General features: G+C 40.2%; 1 protein-coding gene across 7 annotated transcripts in view; it reads right to left on the bottom strand.

Moving 5' to 3' along the window:
* LOC146388476 (BAR/IMD domain-containing adapter protein 2-like) overlaps window positions 1–25,624 on the bottom strand; it is a 54,685-nt gene that overhangs the window by 4,620 nt on the left and 24,441 nt on the right. For all 7 annotated transcript variants that reach the window (XR_014800045.1, XM_084925820.1, XM_084925816.1 and 4 more), the window contains exons 4-13: window positions 20,392–20,453; window positions 15,709–15,780; window positions 12,950–13,087; window positions 5,392–5,544; window positions 3,429–3,671; window positions 2,402–2,633; window positions 1,838–2,039; window positions 1,647–1,715; window positions 1,414–1,567; window positions 1,127–1,164 (exon numbers count right to left, since the gene is read on the bottom strand). Coding sequence is in view for 6 of the 7 variants with exons in the window: in XM_084925820.1 (XP_084781946.1) it covers window positions 1,127–1,164; window positions 1,414–1,567; window positions 1,647–1,715; window positions 1,838–2,039; window positions 2,402–2,633; window positions 3,429–3,671; window positions 5,392–5,544; window positions 12,950–13,087; window positions 15,709–15,780; window positions 20,392–20,453 (1,363 nt within the window). In the remaining variant the exon portion in view is untranslated. The remainder of the gene's footprint in view (window positions 1–1,126; window positions 1,165–1,413; window positions 1,568–1,646; window positions 1,716–1,837; window positions 2,040–2,401; window positions 2,634–3,428; window positions 3,672–5,391; window positions 5,545–12,949; window positions 13,088–15,708; window positions 15,781–20,391; window positions 20,454–25,624) is intronic.

Genomic DNA, 25,624 nt, shown 5'->3' with positions numbered 1-25,624 from the left:
CAGAAAGAAAAATACACACACATTTAGAGCAGACAGGAGTATGTAAAACATCTTGACACTGGTGCCCAAAGCCCCAGGCTGACAAGCAGCGATGACTGAGATGAAGTCAGCGTGATGTCTACTGTCACAACATGTAATCCACCAAACACCAGTACAAATGCACATACACACCAGGACATTTCTCCTCTCTCCCACTCTCACACGTACACACATTTACAGACAGGTATATACGCAAAGATGCACTCCCTGATCGGACAGAAACAGGCACAGCATAATTCTGAACCTCAACCTCACATTACCCTGACGAGTCAGCAAGGACTTGTTTAGAGTTAAAACACAATGGATCAAAAAAATCACTCTGTCAATACACTGATACTGACCCTGCTCAACTTTAACAAGCTACTTAAAAAGTAAAGAAGAGCAAAGAGGAAAGGATAAAGACGACACAAGAAATAATATTTAAAGCAAACACTGCATACATACAGTATGGCAAAGTTGAAAATTTTAAATTCTATGGCAAAGCAGAACTTTTGCTTGAGTCCAAGTGTTCTCGTTAGTTTAGAAACAATTAGTGGATGAAGAGATCAGTGGCTTACTGTCAAAGTTGTGTCAAAAAAAAAAAAAAAGAAGGCCAAATTTATCTATTTATCTCTTTTTTTCAGTTTGAAATCAGTAGTGAACTACTGTCTTTGGGATTATTGGCAAAAAATAAATAAATAAAATAAAATAATAGTATAAAATAGATAAATAAGTAAATAAAAACACTCCTGCACATAAAAAAAAATCAAAAACACACTAAATAAATTAAAAATAGTAATAAAAGCAGATTTATAATAAATAATAAAAAAATACATTTACAGAACAATTGAGCTTAATTACCACTAACTCAGGCATCACACTTCGATCCATACTGACTTTGTGATGACCCCAGTACTAGTAGGTTATTTTTCCTCAGTAAAATAAATTTTATCTGTTTAGAAAGCAGTGAAAGTATGCTACATTTAAATTGGGATATGTGCATGTTCAGCAGTTGCCTTGCTGTCTCGAGTGTCAAGTGTTTCAGATGGCAGTAGCAGTCATACATTATCGATCAATACTTAGTAGGTAGGGCAAAAAAGGCACTTACCTTGTGGCAAAGCGACCATCATAATCCTCAATAGCAGGCTGAAAAAACAAGTGTTAAGCAGTCATTGTGTGCTCATAGACCCACTACTGAATCATCTGCTGTATTTAAATACAAACACTAGATGGCAGCAGAAAGTGAGCAAAAGTCTGATTTTCACTTACTGGAGGATTACTCATTTAATTACGCAACATAAGACAAACTCAGGTGGGAGCTACAAATTAATTTAGCAAGTAACAAGTGCAGAAATGGTACTGTTCACTAAAAAGTACAGCGACATGTTACAGTACCTGTGTGCCAAAGCCTGCCATGCTGTAGGGGCGTGGGCGGGGCTGTGCTAGGCTTTGTGCCAGCAGTCGGGCAGTCAGGCCGTAGTCCGGTGTGGGCACTGATGCATCATTCTCCAACAAGTTCCCTGTACTGCTACTTTTCCCATGGTGCAGGCTGGAGGGGTAAGAAAACAATGGCCTCAGACTTGGTCTCATTCAGAATTATTAAGTGTGGCAGTGTTTATCCTGCATACTTCACTCTGAGCTTCTCACTGTCACTGTCAGGAAGCACGCGTGTGTAGGAGAACGGGAACCAGCCACGCCTGTTAAAAGTGCAGAGTTTGTTAAATGTACATGTGACTATGGGCTGCTCCTAATCGACAAACATTTAGCTTATTTTACAGTTTGGATTCGGGCAAAACAGAATAAATTACACATTACTTACATCTTGTTTTTCTCATTCTCCCCATAGTGCCAGCCATCACGCGCTTCAGGCACTAGCAGGGTGATGACATCTCCCTCGGAGAAACTAAGCAGGGTGCTGTTGTCACCTGCAGCGTGGGAAAAGATGGCCTGGACACGGGAGCGCCCGTTCTTTTCCAGTCCTGCCGCCATCGAACTGGATCTAGGCAGGGTTCGTGTCTCTCCTGTTGGGTTTGAAAGCGGATATATGTGAGCAACATGATTAACATCAGACTACTGGAATGACTTGAGCTGAACAAACTCATGGAAGAATCAGTCAACAGTCAGATATAACAACATTAGCAGCTTTTGTTATACAATTCTGTACTTAACTGAAATCTTGCATATGATCATATTATCAACATTTTAAAGCAAACTTCACCTTTTCTTTTTTTAACTCCATATTCAGGTTGGAAGGTAATGTTTCATCGTTATTGAAAAAATACTTGCAATGATAAGTTTTATGCTCCTCAATGAAGGAAGAGGTTCAAACATTCTGCCCGTTTTCCTCTTTCGACAGTTTTGTAGTATTTGGATAACATCTTACCCACTGGGTTTTTATTCTTGGCGGGGGCAGGCCTGCGGACAGGTAGGGTATTGGAGTAGACGTCGCTGACCTGTCTCTGGGGCTGGACCTGGGACTGTACCTGTGCCTGGGTTGAAGGGGATGAAGGCCTAACTTGGGAAATAGACATTGCTGCTTCTTCTGCCCAGTATTCCTCTCCTTGGACTCCCGTTGTCCCATTGACCATGGACATGCCATCGGGACCCATCAGTCTCTGAAATAAACAAGCATAGATTCACTAAGAACAGTAAAAAAGGCTTACAGTGTGGAATGCTGTAGCGGCAGTTCATCCTAATTTTTTGGATTAAGATGAAGTTTGGTATATACGGAATAGCACTGGAGCTGTAGACCTACAAAATACATTTCAAAGTGACTGATTAAGTCTAGTAAGGTCATCTAAGTTTACTTTGTTGCTGCACTGCATGAAATGAAGACTTAACAGCTCATTAACTTGAGTGCCATCTTTAAAGAGAAATGTTTGTTTGATTTGCTTCCTTATGGAGGGCCAAAAGCACACGAGCCGACATAAGGAGAGCAGTGCTAGCTCTTACTCAGTGGTGGCCTTGAGGAAATGGAGTGAAGAAACTCCAGTTAAATAATTTCATTTTCTCTATAAAAACAAGCCTAAAGTATGTGTAAAATGCCAGGAATCTTAAATCTTTAACATCATATTTGAGAATTAAATTACAGAAGTAATATAAGGATCACTATCTGCGGAAGTGCACTGTGGGATCAAGCACTGGGGCAGAAGACCCTTTGAGTCCTGTGGGTTGTAGGGGTTCTGGGGAGATTGGAAACCAGATAAAAAATTTGGGTTGGTCCGTGTGCTCTTCTAGGCCTTTGTCACTGGAATATTCTTTGTCTGAACAATGCTGGTGTGGGTGTGCATGCCAAAGCCTTTACAGGAATGCAAGGACTCATAGGTTTCCAAGCAGAAAATCAATGCTATTAACTAACATAATAAACAGCAACTCACTTATTAACATAAATAAATATTTTCTAAACTTACCGCTGGGTGTCCAAGGCCACTACCCATAAAGACAGCCAACTCTGGGGGCACAGGAAGTGGCTGTGCCCCAGGAATGGGGTCTGAAATGACCAGATTGGATTTGGAGGTATGCAGAGGACTTGCACCCCCAAGGGCAGCAGAGCCCATCTGCTGGGCCAGGAGCATGGCCCTCTCCGGCAGCTTGTTTGGGTCTGAGCAGGCCTGTTGCCACACTGGGATCTTCTGGGTCAGAAGGTCTTTACCCTGAAAGGAAAAAGGAAGTGATTTGGGGAAACCAGAAAAAACACATTTATGTTAAAAGCAGAGATACTGTTGTGGCTGCAGTGTCACCAGAGAAAAAGCACTCAGCTAAGCAGCCCCCCCCCCCTTAAAAAAAAAAACACAAAACAAAACAAAAAACAAAAAAAAACAAGTCAAGTCCTCAAAGATATTTCCTTGCAGAGCATCCTTGACCACTGCCCTCAGTGCAGCTTTGATAATGTGCTGCGTGGGTGAGGCAGGCTAACATACAACCAAGCTGCCCACTGCAACATCTCACAGCCCGTGGACACGGCTGTTCTTTTTTAAAACTACCAAAATACTGTACAGTTAAACCAAGATCACGTTTGTATGTCTGTATGGTACCTACACACACACATGCATGCACAAACTGTATTTTGTCACTGTGTATTGACCAGTCTGCAGCTCACATCATCTCTTTTTTTTCTTTGTGTTACACACAGGCAAACACACACTAGAAACCCTCTGGGAGAGGGTTCTTCAGTTTGCTGAAGGTGAATTCTTCTCACGCACACTCCCATCCTGATTAATGACTAGACTCCATGATGGGGAAAAAAAGCAGCAGGAGGATAGCTGGCACGTGCACGCACGCACACACACACACACACACCTCCTCCAGCCACATCTTCAGGCTGACAGTTTACACCCACCAGTATTCCCTGGAGACAGATGTACTCCATTACACATGAATTTGATATCCTTGAAAAATGGATAGGCTTGTATTTGCAGTTCACACAAGCTCACAGAAACACACACCGACAAACACACACACACACCATAAATATATAAACTGACTAAATCCTTCTATAACAACTCTCCACTACCTTTGATTGTATGCTATGAGGGGATATTTGCTTGGATTCAAAGGTTCTTTGCTTCAAATGTCAGCACCAATGTGAAAAATAACAAGCAGTTAAAAATTTTCTAGTGACTGCTGTTGTAAACAATACGGGCAAAAGGCTGTGTGCAATTTATTTCAATCCGTCTTACTCAAGATTTGGCTTTTTAAAGTCTTTTCCTATTAGCCTTTAATAAACTGAAAAAGCGAAGCCGTTCTCCACATAGAAAAAGGCAACCAGATGCATGCAGGTGCACTGATGGATTACAGCTTCAAATATACCTGTCAGCTTGGCACCGTCTACGATGATAATCAATTTTTTAAAACCAAAGAGGCCCCTTTGAGTGGTCAAAACAAATGCAACTGAATTATATATACAACAGTGGTTCATAAACTTAAAATGACTCTGAGATAACAGATGGGGAGTAGTTGTTTAAACTGACTTTAAAAGCTCTGCACACATCCCTTTTTGACCAGATAATACAGACAACATGTTTCAAATTATCTAAATTAATACAGCTACTGAAAACAGGCTAGGCTCCACATGGAGCTGAGCCTTGCCTACAAACGCTTGATAACTGAACAAATTATTACAGGAAATACTAACCATACAGGTATAAAATATTGTCTTAACCATTTATCCTATTTGGGGTCACCAGTGGGAGCTGTCATAAGTAGAAAGGTAGACAGACGTTTGCAGACAGACAAACATCAATTCAGGCTTGCATTCATATCAACGGTCAATTTAGAATTACCAATTAAAGTATGACTGTGGAAGATAGTTAAAGTATCTGGAACGAGACCGTAGTCTCCACCCAGAACGGTATGATAATTTAGTGATCTTACCTTGCCATGGTAGGCGCTGCTGTTCTTAGCCACAGCACACTGACGGTCGACTAGGAAGCAGTACCTGCGGCGCTCCTCAGACAAGGCCGTCTTGTATCCATCAGCAATGAAGGTGTCCAACTCAGTCTGCTTGCTGCTGATTGTCTCCACATACTGAAGGAGAAAACACAATGGACAGGACAATTACTGAGCAGGACATCATGATTGCATCTGCAGATTTGTAGAAAGATTCCCAAAGATGTTTATCCAAAAAAAAAAAAAAAAATAAGAAGACCTTTCATTATTGCTGCTAAAAATTCTACTGCTGAGACAGCCAGGAAAGAAGTTCTGGTTATTGGTACACTGTGAAGTACAGATGCTTCATAGGTATTGTAATTAAAGAAAAAAAAAGTAAAAAGACAGATTTCACATTTAATAAGTAAGGCCAGTGGACGGAAGATCTGACTAGAAAGGGGTCCTTGCAGCTGGCTAACACCTAAGTACTTTTTTTTTTTTTTCAAAATAACACCCTACTTCACATTCATGCAATTACACATATTCACACCAAGGAGCTGCTCAGTGCTGCACAATCTTGTACTGTCAATCACTTCACAGCTCCACTGGAGCAATTAGGGGTTAAGTGCACCTTGGCAGTAATAGTTGTGCAAGGAGAGAGCCTTACTCAGTAACTTTCTCTGGCAAGATTTTCCCTGCCGAGTGCTATCGAGGCACAGCAATTATGACTGAAGATCCCGCAGTGTGGAGGAGGAACTGCTCACAAAGACCCACTAATCCATTTTACATATTGGACAATAACAAATAACAGGTGTGTTAATGTCTGTACAAGAGTGAGTAATGTTAAAACAGCAGGAGGGAGCGATCCCAAACTTTAAGTTTGTCTAAACATGAATTCTGTAAAATGGGAAATGTCAGCGGGGACAGCACACAGACATGCACGCGCATCGAAGGGTCAGTAAGTGGCGAGAAGCTATAGGGGGTCTTTTTTTTCCAAGATGAAATGGCATTTAGGTGTTTTTGTGACCACGTTCTTCCAAAGTGCATTTACAATGCATTGAGTTTGCATTCAAGTAGCTAAGAGTTTTGCAGACTATTCTAAAAGTAGGTCAATTGAGTCAACTTTCATGGCTTTAATACTGTACCATCTGCTAATAAATACTGACCTAGAAGAGTGTGTTATATTTACTTGCATTGATTTTTAACTAGAGTGAAAACTGGGGTTTCTTTTGGTTGAATGCTCTGTAAATATACTTCATTCAGGTCATCTATGTTAAACATAAATACACTGTTGCAAGAATAAGATATCGACAATGCACATTATTTACATGAGCACTTAAATCCATCAAAGGAATTTAAGAAATTTAGCCATACATGCAAATTTTAATCTGTAGTCCCGGCAGGTTTATGATAAATATTCTTAAAAAGTAAAGTTTGGATTAGTCTGAATCAAATATTAGCTAAATTCGGCTGCTTCCTTAACATAAGGGGTCACCGCAGAGGTTACTTTAGGTCTGCTTCGAATGACCTTCTGGTGCAACCTGTCATCTTTCAGCACTGAACTTGGATCTTTCTCTTGTTCGGCGAAGGTGTAAACCACTGCATAGTAAAGCCACAAGTCTGCATGAAACATGATTCCTGGGTATCTGAATCTTACTGGCTGAAAAGAGAAAAATAGTTCATAACTTATGCTGCTGTTGGCATCTCAGTGTGATTAATAGGTCCTAAGTTCAGTGTTCTTAATTAAAATAGAAGTTCGAGGGTTCCACATTGTGGCCCATTAAGACTGATGAAGTTGATCAAATTCCTCCCCGTAGGCAAATCTAAGATCCCATGGTGAGACCACGCAGCGCCGATGTACTGCATTTCATTGAGTAACCACCAGAGCACACTACTTCCCCACTGCCAGCAGTCAACACAACACTGATTCCATGCATGTAGGAATATTTAAAGTGGCTAAATGATAGTGAACACAAACATTTTGAAAAAGATGCGTCCAGCTATTCGTTTGCTTATCTAATTCAGGGTCACAAGGGGAGAGGTGTGGGACTGTAGCCAGTACCCCACTTAGAAGCGGGGAACCCCTGGACAGGTTGCCAGTCTGTCTCAGGGCTAACACAGGAAGACAAACAACCATTCACACTCAGGTTCACACCTACCGCCAATTTATAATTAACCTAACATGCATGGCTTTCGATTGTGGGAGGAAGCCGGCGTACCTGGAGAGAACCCACACAGGCACAGGAAGAACATGCAAATTCGACAGAAAAAGGTCCCAGACGGCCGGTGGATTTGAACCCGGGACCGTCTTCCTGTGAGCAAACAGTGCTCACCACATTTTGAATTCCAGCCTTTTGTCACAGGAAGAAATTCACCTGCACCATTACACAATTCAATGGAGCCAAGTTGCAAATCAGGAAAGAGAAGGATGGAAGAATGATGCACATATTTTAGTCTACTGAGAGCTCTTTATTTCTTTTCTTTTTTTTTTTACTACATTTTAATTTGGGGCATTCCTGCTCCCACCTGTTGCTTTCTTATTAAAGACTGCAATTTTGTTTTGGTATGAGTCATAGTCTACATTGCAGAGAGAATAAAGAGAGGAGGCAGAAAGCAAGAGAGAAATATGTCACACATCCGCCCCAAAGGTGGACAATTCAGCTTGCTAAAATGTGTAAATGGGTCTTCAGTTATATCAGGGAAGCCACAAAATGACCATTTAAAGATCTGCTCCTCCTCTTCTTCTCATTTCTCTGTTGGAGTGACCCTTTTTTGTTTCTGCAGCCTGTGACTCACAGTCTGCTAGCCTTTCTAGCACTTCTAAGCAGAGCTAATAGGAGCAGCTCAACCAGTGTGCCCTCTCCACTTTTCAAATTCACAAGCCCCAAATTCTCAGTCATTCAAAAAGGTCACCAAAGTAACCCAAGACAATGATGCAGTAAGAAAAAGCCTAAGCAAACACCAGCCACTATTATAACTTAGGGACCTCAGGCTACATCATAGATCGAATGACTTGTTTTGCAAAGGTTATGAACATGAATGGAACCTGCTACAAGTTAGTGCAGTTCTTACATTCAGAGTTCACTGGATTAGCATATCTGCCTCTCTCTTTTTATGCCTCTTTACACTGACATATTCAGGACGAAATCCTAATAAGACAGCAAAAAACTGCATGTGGCATTATGCACTCTGTTACACTGTGTACCAACAGGGCTTTCCATAATTGCACGCAACGTGGAGGGAGGAGCGTTCACATCCTTCAAAAAGTGAAGAAAACTATAAGATTCAAAACATCAAAACTGTTTATACTCCGTTTATTCCTGTGGGGATTCGAGAGCATCTCATTGCACAGCTCAGAGCTGCTTAGGTCTGCTCTTCTGTTCCTTCCTCATCAGTACTCTTCGGATTCAAGAACTGTATTGTAATGCTTCAGGGCACGACAGAAGGAAACTACACATTACAGTGTCTTTGTCAAAGCTCATATCTTGTGCCTTTTTCGAGCTGTGCATGAATGTGATTGAATGTACCCACAATTCCAGGTTAGGATCACTTTTCATTTTTTTTAATGACACAGAGCTGAAGAAGCCCAGAGCTTATCAAACATCTAATGATATTAATTCTTAATCATGAACTCGTCTGTCTGTGACTGTCTGGGCTCTTATTAACAGCCTCTACAGAGCAAAGGAGTTTATCTAGATGAAACACCTTTCTATAGTACCTTTGTCCTCTCCAATGAACTACATAATGAACTGATTAGTATTCTAGCAGGCTTTGACCACTGAAGGCAAGAGAGAATGAGGAGGGGAGGAAATACAAAGGGACATATACCGAAGCGGGAGAGACAGTGGAGTGAGAGGAGAGGAAGACGATCAATAAGTTTGCCGGTGTCTGTTGCCAGACTGTTCAGACATACTTTACTTTTTAATGAAAAGAGAGGCCACGAAAAAAAGGAAATCTTTTTGACTCTCATCTGCTAAAATAACAGAAATGTGGCCTAGGAGAAGCAAATGGTGAGTGCATCTTAGCAACTTTTAGTTGTGCTTTCTCAGTTGCTGGAGAAAGAACCATTTTCTATCTGCACAAAGTAAGCTGCAGACTTTATATCTGCAGCCGGTCACTTTCTATCTCTTTCTAGGTGGATGGTTGTCATTGTGCAGCGCAGGTCTTGTGGGAGTGCAGGGCTCTTTCCCTCTCTGTGTGTCGTCTTCCCTGCGGGGCTCAGGCACAAACGAGTTGACTTTTCTCTCACACGCCCACAGACATGATATGATCAGGGAGAGTGAGCGGGCTGAAAATGAGAAAGGGAGATTGATTTTTGCTTTTTTCTGCTAACTGACTGAACATTGTAGGTCCAGAGCTTTTCCGGTCATACAAACTCAGAAGAAGAGCTTCACTTCTCTATGCCCAATAAGCAAAAGGTGTATTTTTTGCTTTTTGGGTAGTAGCTCTGTGATATTAGTCAGTTTATTTGCCCAACTACTGTGGCAACTACTTTCCTCTTGCACAGCCATTAAGAAAAAAAAGATGGATTGATGCCCCCAGGGGTCTTTTGCAATCCTATTACAACTCTGAAGTCTATAATAAAGCTAAACTGTCAGTAGAATGTAAAGACAGAAAGCATTAATCTAAGTTGGCCTGTCATTTATATCGGGAATTTAGACCAATATTTTGAAATTTTACATCATTAAACTACTATTTGCACTTCTTTATTTCTGAAAGTTGCAGTTGCTGTTATCAAATTATGCCATGGGAACCTTACCACAGGTCTAATTATGTAGCACACGCTAGGTAGCCAGATACATGTAGCAACTTGCCATTCTTAGCTGAGCTTTATTGCTGTAGTGCCCTCAAACATCCGTCTCAATTCAAGCAGTGGTCTGAACAAAACCGGACGGCTACACACTGCGAGCTTTGATGCTTTATGATGACACTTCAGACAGCGTCTCTTCATGACATGCCTGACACCGTGGAACAAACTCAATGTGACACAGCAGTCAGATCAATCCAGCACTGCCATACTGCTCCAGACAGGATAGGGCAGATGTGTGACTAAGTGCGTGTCATAGCATGTAAACTGATCAGACAGAGGAGGAGCCTATTCTTCAAGAACCTGAAAAGCAAAGGAATGTTTTTAAACCCAGAGAACTCTGGAAAACAGTGCTATGCTTAAGTGAGGCTAGAATCATCAATCTGATTCTGTCATGGACGGCCACATTTCACGGCAAAGACCAACCCCGCAGTAATTACCCTACAAGTCTTGACCTGTTAGTTTGACATTTTTCCCTCCATCAGACTCAAGTTTCCAGCCTTGTGAAGGAACAGCAATCACACTGTTGACATTCTCTGCTGTGTCATTTTTCTCAGTTTGATATTGACACTGGCTACAGGACTAAACAAATAAACATGCAGACAGCATTTGAATAAAGCCTGACAATGAGAAAAGGAGTGCCTTTGCAGGAGCATGTTTTCTGCTGTCAAGCAGGTGGTCAAATGCTAGATAATGAACTATGAAAGATAACTAATTAAGTTATGTCTAACAGCAAAGAGTCTTTTCAACTCGTCAACATTCGTTTCACTTGAAGGACTCCCACAGATGCTGCTTTCCTATGGAAACAATCACGAAATGAGTGCAAACGGTGCTTTGATCTCTTCGTGGATCCAGTTTCCATAATGCATGTAAACACTGAGTCAGCATTGTTTAAAGTTTGATTGCTTTGTTTTTTTAAATCATTTTCTTTTAAGTGATGATTAAACATTTGATCTATACTTCACAGCAGGTTATAAAGTAAATGTCGAATTTCTAATAACTGTGCAAAAGACACACGGTACTGTGCAAAAGCGTTGAGCCACTGATCATTCCTTTATATTTTATTTCTAAAGGAGCTAGATATTCTGCTGTTTTTTAAAGTGGTCTTGAGCAGCATTTCTCCAGGCTGTCAGTATTTCAAACATTTCTCTTTGGATATTTCCTGCTTTAGCACTCATTTTTTTTGACCTATGAGTAAACAGGCACATAAATCAAGGGATGAACCACTTTTTTGTCCACACGTAAAACACATCTTGGAAAAAAAACAATTTTAGGTTGTATCTTTAGGCGTTTTGTAACTGGCAGCCTGTCACAGAACATCTGTTCTGATTTCTTGAGATGAATCTGCAAAAAGATGCCAAAGATAACACATTTTGACAGGCATAAAAAAAAATAGCATCTTTTGCATCAAGGTGATTCCTAGAGAGCTATTAGCTTAAAGATTGGCATATACCAGCATGGTGCACAGTGTTACCTTAAGAAATTTGAGGAAACTGTACAAGTGGAGTGCAAAAGAAGTGGCAGAGTTAATAAAAATATTAATAGCAGATGAACTGTGTCTGAAAGTAATGTCTTTAAGAAATTTGGAAAAAATAAATAAATCACGATTTGATACAAGATAAAAGAGATGAGAAATGAGTGTTATAGCGTGATAAATCTAAAGCTGAAGTTGTTGATTTAAACATATGCACAGGACGTCAGGAGAGAGATACAACAGTGAGTTTCTACCCAGATTTTAGATTTTGATCCAACATGCAATCCCAACTGAAAAGCATCTCTTTGCCAGCAACGTCATTTTTCAGCATTACCACACACACTGCCAATGATTTAAAAGCATACCTGAATAGAAAGCCAAACAATGGACCACTATCAGTATCTAATTATCAGTACTAGATAGGACTATCAGTACTAACACTATCAGAACACATGGACTGGCCTCCCAGGAGCCTGGACCTCACCATTATCGAAGCAGCGTGGGAACTAAAGGTAGCTAACATCCAAAGCAGAGCTTTGAGAAGCCTGGTGAACTCTTCCTGAAGATTACTTAAACTACAAGAAAGCTTGGCTAAGACAGTTCAGGCTGTGATACGCTGTAGTATTATTAGGATAATCATTTTATTAAGCAACTAAAACACAGAAAAAATTGGATAAATAGTATACTTGGATAACATCCGGCTATGACTTTTTTTTTTTTTAACCATCAACATTTGATGTATAACATCCTCAGATTTCTGTCATCGTATCTAGCCCATTTTTGATAATTGAGTCATCTATTTTGTGTCGCATTTGCAGGCTGTGCTTTTACTCACCCCATTAAAACGTTGATCAAAGCCTTGCGCTGTAAAATACTGGCTGAGTAAAGTGCACACACCTCGGTACATGAATTAGTGTAGTTATTTCCTCACGCATGTTCTTGTCAAAGTGCTTGTCGTACGTGTCTCAATGTAATAAAGATTGTTAAGGGTGCACAGTTCATAATCAAACCTCCACTATTTGCCTTCCCACTCAGGAAAACGCCTCATCACCACCGCATCCTAGCTGTTTTGAGTCTTATAAGTCACCCAAATTCATGGAAATCCTGCTGAAACTAAGCACAGCAGTCCATCTGACTTGAGAAACTCAAGATTTGGTTTGTTATTTCTGAATTTTGTTCTTGTCATTTCTGTTCTTGGGGGCTTTGCATGCTTAAATGTTGCCCTTTCATTGTAATAATTGCAAATGTTTGAAGACATGCAAAAACTCTCAAAACAGGCTCACCTGTATCTCTTTTTCTCCATACTTGGAGGGGTTCTTGCTGCCCTGGCTCTTTCTGCGCAGCTTCTTTAGTTCAGCTTGGCACTTCTCCAGACTCTCCCCTTTGCTCTTGTGTTCCATCTGGTATTTCTTCAGGGCAGCCTACGTGGGGCAGCAAGTGGTGCACAACACAAAATTAGACTTCCTAAAACAGGGCCGCAAATTAAATAGTCTGAGTGAGAAAAAAAGAAAAAGGCAGAGAAATAAATGAGGCAAGTAAGTAACAGGAATGAAAACCATTTCCCAAAGGTTTTCAGGCAAGTTTGAAGCTCAGAAGAAAACTAAAAAACAAAACTCTGGATTCCACCCATAGCACAAAAGCACAGAAATAATTTGCTAGAGTTCTGAAACATGCTTCAGTTTTATGATACACCAGAAAATTATTTTTGTATGGCACTGATGCTGCAAGATAGGATAATTTAAAAATGTCCCAAAGCAGTCTTTTTTAATTAATGCAATTTACATAATCTTTTATAAGCTCTGGGATTGCTTTTTATTTGTCCTTTTTGACTGATTTAACATCTGCACTGCTTGCGATTGTGTCTCCTAAAGCATTTGCTGTCACTAAGTACTTTCTCAACCTGGTTAAAATTGATTTTCATGATGTGAAATGGGCAACAATCTGTGAGATCCAACAATGTTTAAAAAAAACAAACAAAAACAAAACAAAAACAAAACAAAACCAATGCATGATTGCTTGTAAAAATTATAAAAGCTATTCATTAGTGTTTTTTAAACCAGAAATATACTTTGATTAATATAATTTGCTTATTTATTCATTTATGAGCAAAACAACTTTGTTTCCAGGCTTTACCAGCTCTGTTGCTATAGAAACAGTGCCTAGTGTGACAAAGCTCATGTGGTTTCAGTACACGGCAAAATTGGAGAGCTCATGCATGAGGGTTCAACACCCACATTTGCGTACTGTAAGTCACTGAAGATGCAGGTAGCATATTCTAGGTATTCTGAAAAGGCACAGAAAAGAAGCCGCTGTTGTCACCAGGAATCTAGCAGTATGACACATGCGGTTTTTCAATTTCATAGCTGAGAAAAGGGTGGCTTACTTCTATAGGATTGAGCTTGACTGAAATCCTGTAAACAGCACAGACCTCCCCAACACCACACTTAAAAAAATGGCTGGGATTTTTTTGGCCACTACTACATAGTTTAACATAAGAAGTCCCTCTGTTTAATATGTTTTCACAAAAGAAAAATTACCAAAATACGTCTGTGCACAGGTTATCCTGTTTGTAACACAATAACAACGAATCTGAATAACCCATCCTTTCATTACCGCAGTCCTTCCAGAAGAGCAGTGCACACAGCATTTGCTGTTCTGCTATTGACATTTAATTTAGGTCCTGGGAGCTGTGGCTCTATTGTGAACACACTTTAGCACATAAATCATAGCAGTGAGTAGAAACAGAACAATTGACTATTGAGTAAGTTTGCCCTGCAGGGTATATAAAGTAATATCCCAAGCATCCTCTTTGTTGAGCTGAAATTCACCCCCTAATTAAAGCTAAAGCCAGTACACTTTCATGCGTTTACTACACAACTCTCCATCATTGGGTATTATTCCAGACAGATAACTGGTTTGTGTGCTTAAAGCAGATTAGAAACAGAGGGGTCAGATGGTGAACTTTGGTATGCGTTGAGAATTTGACCCTTGTTTTGAAGGCTGATTTGACTGAGATGCTTCTCTTTGCTTCTATTTGCTTTTTGGAATTCAGTGTTATTCAGTCCAAACTCTGATGTGTATTTCATGGAGCACAAGCAAAATAGAAGAAAAGAGAGAAAAATCCCCCCGAGGAAACACTCCAGTCTTTCTGAACTCAGTCAAAGTTTCAGATGATTATTTCAAAAAGTCTGAGGTAAAGTGATCACTATTGTCACTGCAGCAGATCAGAAAGGCATCCATATTAAATGATGGTTGTTAAAGGCTCGGGGAAATTCCCAGAAATAAATGTCTGAAACTGCAGAAGAATGAGAAATTTATATTAGATGTATAAGAGAGTCAGCAATTCAAGATGGTTTCTAACACATCTCACGGCTTTAATATTAACTCAATATAACACCATCTGAGTTTACTGATAGGTCTCCCTGTTAAATGACACCCACCCCTCCCCATTAAAAAGCAATGTTATATAAAGAGTGTGTGTGAGTGAGTAGCTGGGAGCTGAAGCAGCTCATAACGTGGTCCTTCCAACAAAACCGTACAATAATGGTAGCGTCCCATCCCCCAAAACAAGGCACAGCAGTACTGCTCTACACTCAGGCTGCAACCCACTCATTCTAAAGATATCACATGTAGACCAGCTTCACAGCGCTTACACACAACACACTCCAGGAGGGGTTTATTATAATCAGTCTACCCTTGATGGGGTGAGTAGACTTGAATGTTATTATGTTATTTCAAAACATCTCCTTTCCCAGACAGACCCTTTAATTGTCTCAGACTTTGAAATAGTTGAGAACACACATGCACACACATGTGTACACAGACACACACACAAACACACACACACACACACACACACACACACACACACACACACACACACACAGCTTTACCTCCATCTCTGTAACCATTTAAGGTCAAATCAAGCCGTAACTAATTCGATGCCACATTACATGAACTGTTAAAATAAGCTCACATATGGAGTGTACTTATGAAGTGGCGCTCTCCTCTGGATTTGGAAGCACAAAGTACAAATACTCACAGTCAAATAACGAGCATCCAGGTCCACCTTCTTCTCGAGCTCGGACAGGAGCTCATTGTGGAAGGATTTCAGCTGGAGAAAAAACGCAAAAGATTTAAGTTAACATGACAGGTCTTGTGTGGTAAGTGAGATAACATACAGAAACAATATTGTCCTGTGATGTCAATTTAACTTAATGTTCAAAAAATGGGAATTTAGGTAAAGCTCTGCTAATATCCCATATATGTATTAGTTTAAACCACAACAATGTTTCCAAAAAATTTTGAATGCTATTTGAAATATTCATAAACCAAAAGGCAATGGCTATCAAATCATTTAAACCTTTAAAAATTCATGTAGCACTCAAAACAAAAGAAAAAGGACAGAAGCAGCAAAAGACTGAAAATGTTATATAATGAATGGAAAGGGAAAAAAAACTAATCTTAGACAGGAAAACGTTTGGCTATAACAAGAGCCTCTGGGAGAATGCTTGAAAAGTGAAGATGTGGAGGGATTTACTACTTTGAATGAGAATGTGGGCAAAGAGTTTAACAAGTCTTAAGTCTAAAACTGCAACAAATTTGGGATTTTATCATGTATAATGCCGTGTATTAGTGGTAGACTTTAAACCCAGGTCATTCTTGCTCCTCTCTTAAATCGGATTCAAGATGGTACCCCACAGATAGTCGCACATATACACTATAATGCCAAAAGTATTTGCTCGTCTGTCTTCACACACGTATGAACGTGAGAGACATTCTTAATCCATAAGGTTTAATATGACGTTGGCCCACCTTTTGCAGCTCTAGCACCTTTAACTCTTCTGGGAAGGCTTTCCACAAGGTTTAGAAATGTGTTGATGGGAATTTATGACCATTCTTTCAGAAGCAAGGTCAGATACCGATGTTAGACAAGAATGCCTGGGTCGCAGTCTCAACTCTGATTAATCTCAAATGTGTTCTATTGTGTTGAGGTCAGGGCTCTGAGCAGGCCAGTCAAGTTCACACCAAACTGGCTCATCCATGTCTTTATAGACTTTGCTTAGTACAATGGTGCACATTCATGTTGGAACATGAAGGGGCTGTCCCCAAACTGTTCCCAACAAGTTGGAAACGTGAAATTGTCCAAAATGTCTTGGTATGTTGAAGCATTAAGAGTTTCCTCCACTGATACTAAGGGGCTGTGCCCAACTCCGAAAAACAGCAACCCCCCACTCCATAATCCCACCTCATTGCATTTGGTGATGTAAGGCTTGGATGCAGCTGCTCGGCCATGGAAAATTCACCCTCGGTCTACGACTTTGTGGCTGAGTTGCTGTTGTTTCCAATCGCTTCTCCTTTGTTATAATACTACTAACAGTTGATAGTGGAATATTTAGTTGGAAGGAAATTACCCAACTGGACTCGTTGTCCTATCACGATACCATGCTGGAATTTACTGAGCTCCTGAGAGTGACCCATTCTTTCAGAAATAAATGTAGAAGGAGTCTGTATGCCTTAATTTTACACCACCGTGGTCATGAAAGTGATTGGAACACCTGAATCTATTTAAATTACACAGCGGTGGAGAGTAGATTTTATCAAAGTAGATGTCTTTCTGAAAGCGCTGTAACTAAGTTTAAGAATATAATCCACCCACTGTTATCATCTTCAATGCCCTGTACCAACACAGAGCAGAGCAGCTATCTGAACGCTACCCCAACAGAGGTCGATTATCTTGTTAATAATTTCCCCTCCTCACTACGTACGACTCTGGATACTGTAGCTCCAGTGAAAACTAAGGTCTCAAATCAGAAGTACCTGACTCCGTGGTATAATTCTCAAACACGTACCCTAAAGCAGATGACTCGTAATCTGGAGAGGAAATGGCGTGTCACAAATTTAGAGGATCATCATTTAGCCTGGAGAAATAGTTTGCTGCTTTATAAGAAAGCCCTCCGCAAAGCCAGAACATCTTACTATTCATCACTGATTGAAGAAAATAAGAACAACCCCAGGTTTCTCTTCAGCACTGTAGCCAGGCTGACAAAGAGTCAGAGCTCTGTTGAGCCAACCATCCCTTTAACGTTAACTAGTAATGACTTCATGAACTTCTTCACAAATAACATTTTTATCATTAGAGAAAAAATTACCAGTAATCATCCCACAGATGTAATATTATCTACAGCTACTCTTAGTACCATTGATGTTAAGTTAGACTCTTTTTCTCCAATTGATCTTTCTGAGTTAACTTCAATAATTACTTCCTCCAAACCATCAACGTGTCTTTTAGACCCCATTCCTACAAAACTGCTCAAAGAAGTCCTGCCATTGATTAATTCTTCGATCTTAAATATGATCAACCTATCTCTAATGGTCGGCTATGTACCACAGGCCTTCAAGCTGGCTGTGGTTAAACCTTTACTCAAAAAGCCATCTCTAGACCCAGCAGTCTTAGCTAATTATAGGCCAATCTCCAACCTTCCTTTCATATCAAAAATCCTTGAAAGAGTAGTTGTCAAACAGCTAACAGATCATCTGCAGAGGAATGGTTTATTTGAAGAGTTTCAGTCAGGTTTCAGAGCTCATCACAGCACAGAAACAGCTTTAGTGAAGGTTACAAATGATCTTCTTATGGCCTCTGACAGTGGACTCATCTCTGTGCTTGTCCTGCTAGACCTCAGTGCAGCGTTCGATACTGTCGACCATAATATCCTATTAGAGCGATTAGAACATGCTGTAGGTATTACAGGTACTGCACTGCAGTGGTTTGTATCATATCTATCTAATAGACTCCAATTTGTGCATGTAAATGGAGAGTCCTCTTCACACACTGAGGTTAATTATGGAGTTCCACAGGGTTCAGTGCTAGGACCAATTCTGTTTACATTATACATGCTTCCCTTAGGCAGCATCATTAGAAGACATAGCATACATTTTCACTGCTATGCAGATGACACCCAGCTCTATCTGTCCATGAAGCCAGATAACACACACCAATTAGTTAAACTGCAGGAATGTCTTAAAGACATAAAGACCTGGATGGCCGCTAACTTTCTGCTTCTTAATTCAGATAAAACTGAGGTTATTGTACTCGGCCCAGAAAATCTTAGAAATATGGTATCTAACAAGATTCATACTCTGGATGGCATTACCTTGGCCTCCAGTAACGCTGTGAGGAACCTTGGAGTCATTTTTGACCAGGACATGTCCTTCAACGCACATATTAAACAAATATGTAAGACTGCTTTCTTCCATTTGCGCAACATCTCTAAAATTAGAAATATCCTGTCTCAGAGTGACGCTGAAAAACTAGTTCATGCATTTATTACTTCCAGGCTGGACTACTGTAATTCATTATTATTAGGATGTCCAAAAAACTCACTGAAAAGCCTTCAGCTAATCCAAAATGCTGCAGCAAGAGTACTGACAGGGACTAGAAGGAGAGAGCATATTTCTCCTGTTTTGGCTTCCCTTCATTGGCTTCCTGTTAAATCCAGAATTGAATTCAAAATCCTGCTCCTCACATACAAGGTCTTAAATAATCAGGCCCCATCTTATCTTAATGACCTTGTAGTACCATATCACCCTATTAGAGCACTTCGCTCTCGCTCTGCAGGCCTACTTGTTGTTCCTAGAGTATTTAAAAGTAGAATGGGAGGCAGAGCCTTCAGTTTTCAGGCCCCTCTTCTGTGGAACCAGCTTCCAGTTTGGATTCGGGAGACAGAAACTATCTCTACTTTTAAGATTAGGCTTAAAACTTTCCTTTTTGCTAAAGCATATAGTTAGGGCTGGACCAGGTGACCCTGAATCCTCCCTTAGTTATGCTGCAATAGACGTAGGCTGCCGGGGGATTCCCAAGATGCATTGAGTTTTTCCTTTCCAGTCACCTTTCTCACTCACTATGTATTAATAGACCTCTCTGCATTGAATCATATCTGTTATTAACCTCTGTCTCTCTTCCACAGCATGTCTTTTATCCTGTCTTCCTTCTCTCACCCCAACCGGTCGCAGCAGATGGCCGCCCCTCCCTGAGCCTGGTTCTGCCGGAGGTTTCTTCCTGTTAAAAGGGAGTTTTTCCTTCCCACTGTCGCCAAAGTGCTTGCTCATAGGGGGTCATATGATTGTTGGGTTTTTCTCTGTATCTATGAAGCGCCTTGAGGCGACTTTTGTTGTGATTTGGCGCTATATAAATAAAATTGAATTGAATTGAATTGAATTGAATTGAATTGAATTGAATTGAATGGAATGCGTGAGTGAAAACTTTTGGCAATATAGCATACATTGGGAGAGACGCAGAATTAAGAAACACTGTCCAAAACAAATGACTAAAGGGCAGCAATGAGGGCAACGACATTTTTCTATTATTTTTCTGTATTAGATGCACAGCAGTAACTTCTGGATAATGCAGCAAAGAAGAAAATTACCCAGAATGCCATACTGCGCAATTAACTCACTCGACTTTCCCAACCACCTCCTGTGTTAGCAATGTGGATGATATAGCCTCAGCAGGCCTATTCATTCAATACCAGTTTATGTTCATTTAACATCACTTATCCCATACTGTCAATAGCTCCGGGCAAAATTTGTGTCATTACTGGGCAAATTGTTTTGGGAGCAGAGCCACACCACCAAACTAATACTGATCTACTGTTAAAAGATTTAAATTGTATCCATATAGTGTTGAGCTGCACAGTTAGAAACCTTTTGAGCTCAGAATACAAACCATCTCCTCTAGCTGCACTTGGATCTGTCTGTGGACCTCTGCCATCTGGAACAGCACATCCCCTACACAGAGAGAAACAGGGAGACAGAGAAGAAACACATGAACAGTGCTCTACAACATGAGCAGAAAACAGAGAGAACGGGGAACCACAAGAAAAACAAAACAAAAAAAACTTTGAAACAAGAAAGACATTAAACGAGGAATGCAACAGAGAAGAAACAGAGAGACCCCATCTTGCAACGCCCATGCAGTAGCAATACAAGACACACAAACATACAGGACAAGTGACTTGCAACTGGGACGATGAAGAATGTTATGAAAGTTTGTTTTTTGGCCCAAGATAACAGAAAACCGAGGCAGGGAAGCAACATCAAGTGATGGGGAAAAATGAAAAGAGAATGAAGTGAAAAACAAAATCTGGGGGAAGCAAAAGGCTCAAATTAAATCTAGCTGTTCAAGGGTAAAAATACTGATGTCTTGTGGAGATCAAACATAGTGCCTTTCTTTCTTTGATTACTAGGCAGTGTAATTTATAGTGCAACAACAAAAAAAAAAAAAAAAAAAAGAAACACCTAAAAGAAAGGTTAAACTCTCCACAGAATAAACAAGTAAAGTTAAACAGCCAAAACGTAGAGATAAGGTAGGGTCATGCAGCTACTGAGGTTTTAATGTTTATATACCTACAGACTGCCTCTTCTGAATGTGCAGTGCATTGTCAAGAAAAGGAATACAAAGAGCAACATTGAGCAAAGGACACACATACAAACATACAGAGACAGGCCTGGTGTAAAGACAGTGTGAGATATACATGTACAGAAATATGAGACATATTTTCCAAAGCCCCTTTAGATCTATCAGACATGCTACATGCTCTATATTTAATGACAAGAGATTGAGAACTTCAGTAAGTGGCTACAGCACTGAGATATGAGTTTAGTTTTGGTTTCATTTATAAAATAAACAGAAGTTTTTTGTCATAGCATTACGTATTGAAACCTTCAATTAAAGGTTCCAAGAAATTAAAAGCATGACTGGAAAAAAGTTAAAGATGAAAGTCTGGGTAAAAAACAATTTGCTATTACTCTGTCTCTGCAGACATTAATGTTGCGACCATTTTGTAAAAGCATCAAATAAGGACAAAGCACTTTATTTCCTCTCCTGTTGCAGCCTCTTTTTGAAAACTGACCTAGGAGAGCACATCTCAACCCACCTCAAAATGCTCCATAAGTAAAAATCGCTACTCGAGCTGAAGTGGTTTCAGAACAAACTTTTATTCTGCACCAAAAGGCTTTGGAGTGGTCTCCTTTGCAACAAACAGCAAGCGCGGTGCAAACCGGTGACACTGAAGTGACCACGACAGAGCTGACTTTGACAGTTCAAAGAAAAACACAAATCCAAAGTTTATACAGAGCTGCGAAACTTGAGCTTTGTGTTTACATCGTGTGAGGGAAGGAAACTGCAATATGCAATCAGCATTCTGCAAGAAAATTGTTAACAGTAGCATAACGTGCAGTGAATGAAACGCTTTTCTAGCACAGCTACTTTTAACCCCATTCAGCATCTAGAGGCAGCATATAGATGCATATTAAATTGCACAAAACACTGCATACTGTAGTTTATTAGGATATTTTTTACTGCATTTGCCAGCAATTCTGACTTATAGTACAGTAAAGTGACAGAATTAAAATTCCACTTTTACAATTTTGCTGACCTGCTTATCACCAGAAAACCTGTGTGCGCAGCAAAAAAACTGACATCTTATCAAGATTTTTTTTCCTCCTTCATCACTTGCTAAATTCACTGCAATCAATGACACTACAACGCCTGACGAGCTCATCACCAAATGCCCTAGACAGCAACGCCTTTTGCTCATGTTGCAACCTGCCTGCTGATCTTGCGCCTCACAGGGGTTGAGAAGGAGGCCAAAGCATCCTGTCAGTTCCCAGCAGGCCTGCTAAGCAGCTTACAGATACTCATCCCTGATCACAGCCCTTCAGGCTTAGAAACTCTGTCATTCTGTTGGTGGCTTCAACTAGCTAGATCAATTAACTAATGAGTATCCATCACCCTGCTGCCGACAAAAGTACACTCACACATCATGTACAGTGGCAGTAAACAGGCAAAACAGGGTATTTGGAAGATGCCAGAAAGGTACAAAAACGCATTTTCAAAAAGATATCATCCTGTCATCTGTAGTTTCATTACTGCAGTACGTACAACGTCAAAGCATATTTTACAAGCGAGAGAGAGAGAGAAAGAAAACACACACTTTGGGGATACAAATTGTTACCATGGCAACTTCAACATCACATAAAAACAGCAACAGCAACAGCAACGTGGGCATCTTTCAATAGCAGTTAACATCAGAGCATTGCATCTAAAATTAATAAAGAAGCAAAAATGAGAAAAATCGGAATCTGTTTTGCAACGCTATTGGTTTCTACGGAAAACATGTGTCATGCACGACAGCTAGTGACACTTGGTGTTTAGAGCAACCAGCCTGATAAGGATATCCGCATACTATCAAGGACTGACATGACAGGTTGCTCACCATAAACTCAGATACAGATACACACCTATGTATGGGATATGCAGAAAAACACCGGTAAATAAACTTTCATGGACTTGTCATTCTAGTATCAATATTTCCCAGCGCACTTGAACCTCGCCTGTGTCCCTGGCTGACAAAAACAATAGTTTCTTTGTTGTGAGGTGATCTGGTTTATCTGCACCTGCAGCTCTGCAACAAGCAGCCACACGCCTGCTAGCTTAAACCACTGAGTCAGAGAAGGAAGCATGCCTGCAGGACTCCAGTGCATGCATATGAACAGACTGTCCCCTGAAGTATGACATCAGCTTGTGTAGATGTATTGACTGCTTGTGTAACAGCAGCCACGATACACCCACACAGGTGGAGATAGAGAAAAAAAAAAGTGAATAACAGAATGTGGGCTATGGTGAAGAAAAAATATATATATAAAAACTGGAAGTTTGCAACACGAGAGACAGAGATGGAGAGAATGGAGGTGGATGGAGAGACACTGAATCACTGGTGAAGGTCAAACCAGATTCACTAAGGGTTGTCATGGAAGCAGGATAATGCGAGGGTCGTTGCCATGGAAGAAGCTACAAGATGAGGAGCAATGCTGGCAAAAATGTTGTGTTACAAAACACAGCTGAAAGATCTCCATCCTTACAATCAACCATCATTGCATCCGCATATAAAATCTCCCGGGGAGGAGAGTGGTGTGCGGCTCGCCTGGGGAGTCTGAGTAAAGTACAATGTGTGTGTGTGTGCACACAGTTTCTGTGACTAAGCAGGGATGTAAAAGCTAGCCTACCTGGCAAGCCAAGCCACAAGGGAAACAACTACACTGTAAGTAGGCAAGTATAATAGGACAGCAGTATAATGTGTGAGACACAGATAATAGCTGAGACTCTGGATGGCCCAGGGTGTATGCTGCACATGTGTAGTACACTGTGGAAGCACAGCTTGTGAGGCCAGCTTGTATTTAAAGTTCATCCATCTCCTTCTCTCGTAAAGACGCAGACACACACCCGTGTACACGTAGGTTCTGTAAACTCAACGATAAACTCCGTTTGAACTCGTTTCCCACTTTGCTCATTCATGTAGCCTCTCACAGGAGGAGAAAAAAAATACTGATGCAAATTTGACATCTGGCTTAAATTAGAAGCTTAGCAGTCACAGCTGTTCAACCTACTAGCCTGATATAAGTTTGCCCAGCAATGGTGTCATGCATGTAGGCCATAATAACCGGAAATATGTAATGGGAAGTGAGGCAAAGTTTAAAAATGTATATCATAATCTTGACTTTAATTCTGAGGTAGAGGTAGACAGCACATTCAAATGATCAGGCATCATTAAACCAAAACCTTTATTTTTTTTGGCTGCTGACCTAATAATTTAAAACCAAAAATATGCATATTTTCAGTTTCACAATGGCCTTTTCTGAATATTTAATGCTACCGCAGGGGCAGTAGAGACTGAAAATTTTGCATCACTTTTGCATCTTTTGAATAATAATGATTTTTCTTTTAAGAAAAACAACTAAACACTAAAATTATTTTAATTAGTGGACTATGATCTCACTAAGTCATGCATGTAAAGCTAGGGGTTTACATGCATGACTCAATACATTTATGACAACGTAAACTTGTGTGGGGTGCCGATATAGTTCACTGGGTTGAAAAGTCACCCATATGCTAAAGGATCACTGCAGGAGACCATTTCCTGTCTGTCATTCTCCCCATACATCTAAACTGTTATATGTGTTTTGCGGGGTCTCCTCTGGGAGTATAAGAGCTGCATGTACTTTAGTAAACTAGTGGAAACCTGCATAAAGCCGAACAAAGTCTGGCACCATGACTGATACTTTGGTTGCTGCTGTACAACCCCCCTTGTGCAATAGCAACATCGAATACTGTTTATCTGCCATAGATATCTTTTTAGATCTCACACTTGTCCAGTTAGAGCTTTTTAAGCTTGAATGACTTATAGGTCAAAGTTAAGTGGCTTAACAAATGAAACCTCCCTCCAAAAATGATCAGAGGATTGGACTGAAAGTGAGTAAAAAAGCAGCCAAAATCCAAAGAAAAACTTTGAGACTTTGAGACTTTGAGAAAGCATGGAGAACTACAGTATTGCTTAAGAACACTCCAAAAGTTACAAGAAAGTCTGACTCCTTGAAACCAAAATATAAAGAAATACACAGTACTGTGTTTGTGATGTGGAATTCTTTTGTCTCCCTCACCTGACACAAAGACGTCTATGAATCAAAAGTATCAACTTCAGAGTGAAAAAAAAGTTCAACACAATCTAGGGTAAGTTAGGCAAAGAGACACCAGGAGGTAGGACAGGGAAAAGTGAAGAGACCTGGAAAATCCCTGAAGAACACAGCTGTCATGTCACACAACAATGTAACAAAACAAAAAGAGCATTCAAAATAAAAGAGCAATAGCCTTTATTTCACATTACATTTGAATCCCTAATACAGCATAGTTTTATCAAATGCTATAAGGCTATAAGAAAAAGAAAAAAAGAGCACAGTCATGCTGAAATAAGAAAAAAAAAGAAAAAAGAAAAAAAAAAGAGTGGTTGCTTTGAAAATCTAACGCTTTAACCGTGTGTGTGTGTGTGTGTGTGTGTGTGTGTGTGTGTGTGTGTGTGTGTGTGTGTGTGTGTGTGTGTGTGTGTGTGTGTGTGTAGGGCATC

The sequence above is a fragment of the Perissodus microlepis genome, chromosome 4 (assembly GCF_051167445.1).
Source record: "Perissodus microlepis isolate ML-2025 ecotype Zambia chromosome 4, ASM5116744v1, whole genome shotgun sequence".
NCBI classification, from domain to species: Eukaryota; Metazoa; Chordata; class Actinopteri; order Cichliformes; family Cichlidae; genus Perissodus; species Perissodus microlepis.
The sequence above is the reverse complement of the archived record's forward strand: the minus strand, read 5'-3'. Positions and strand labels throughout refer to the sequence as shown.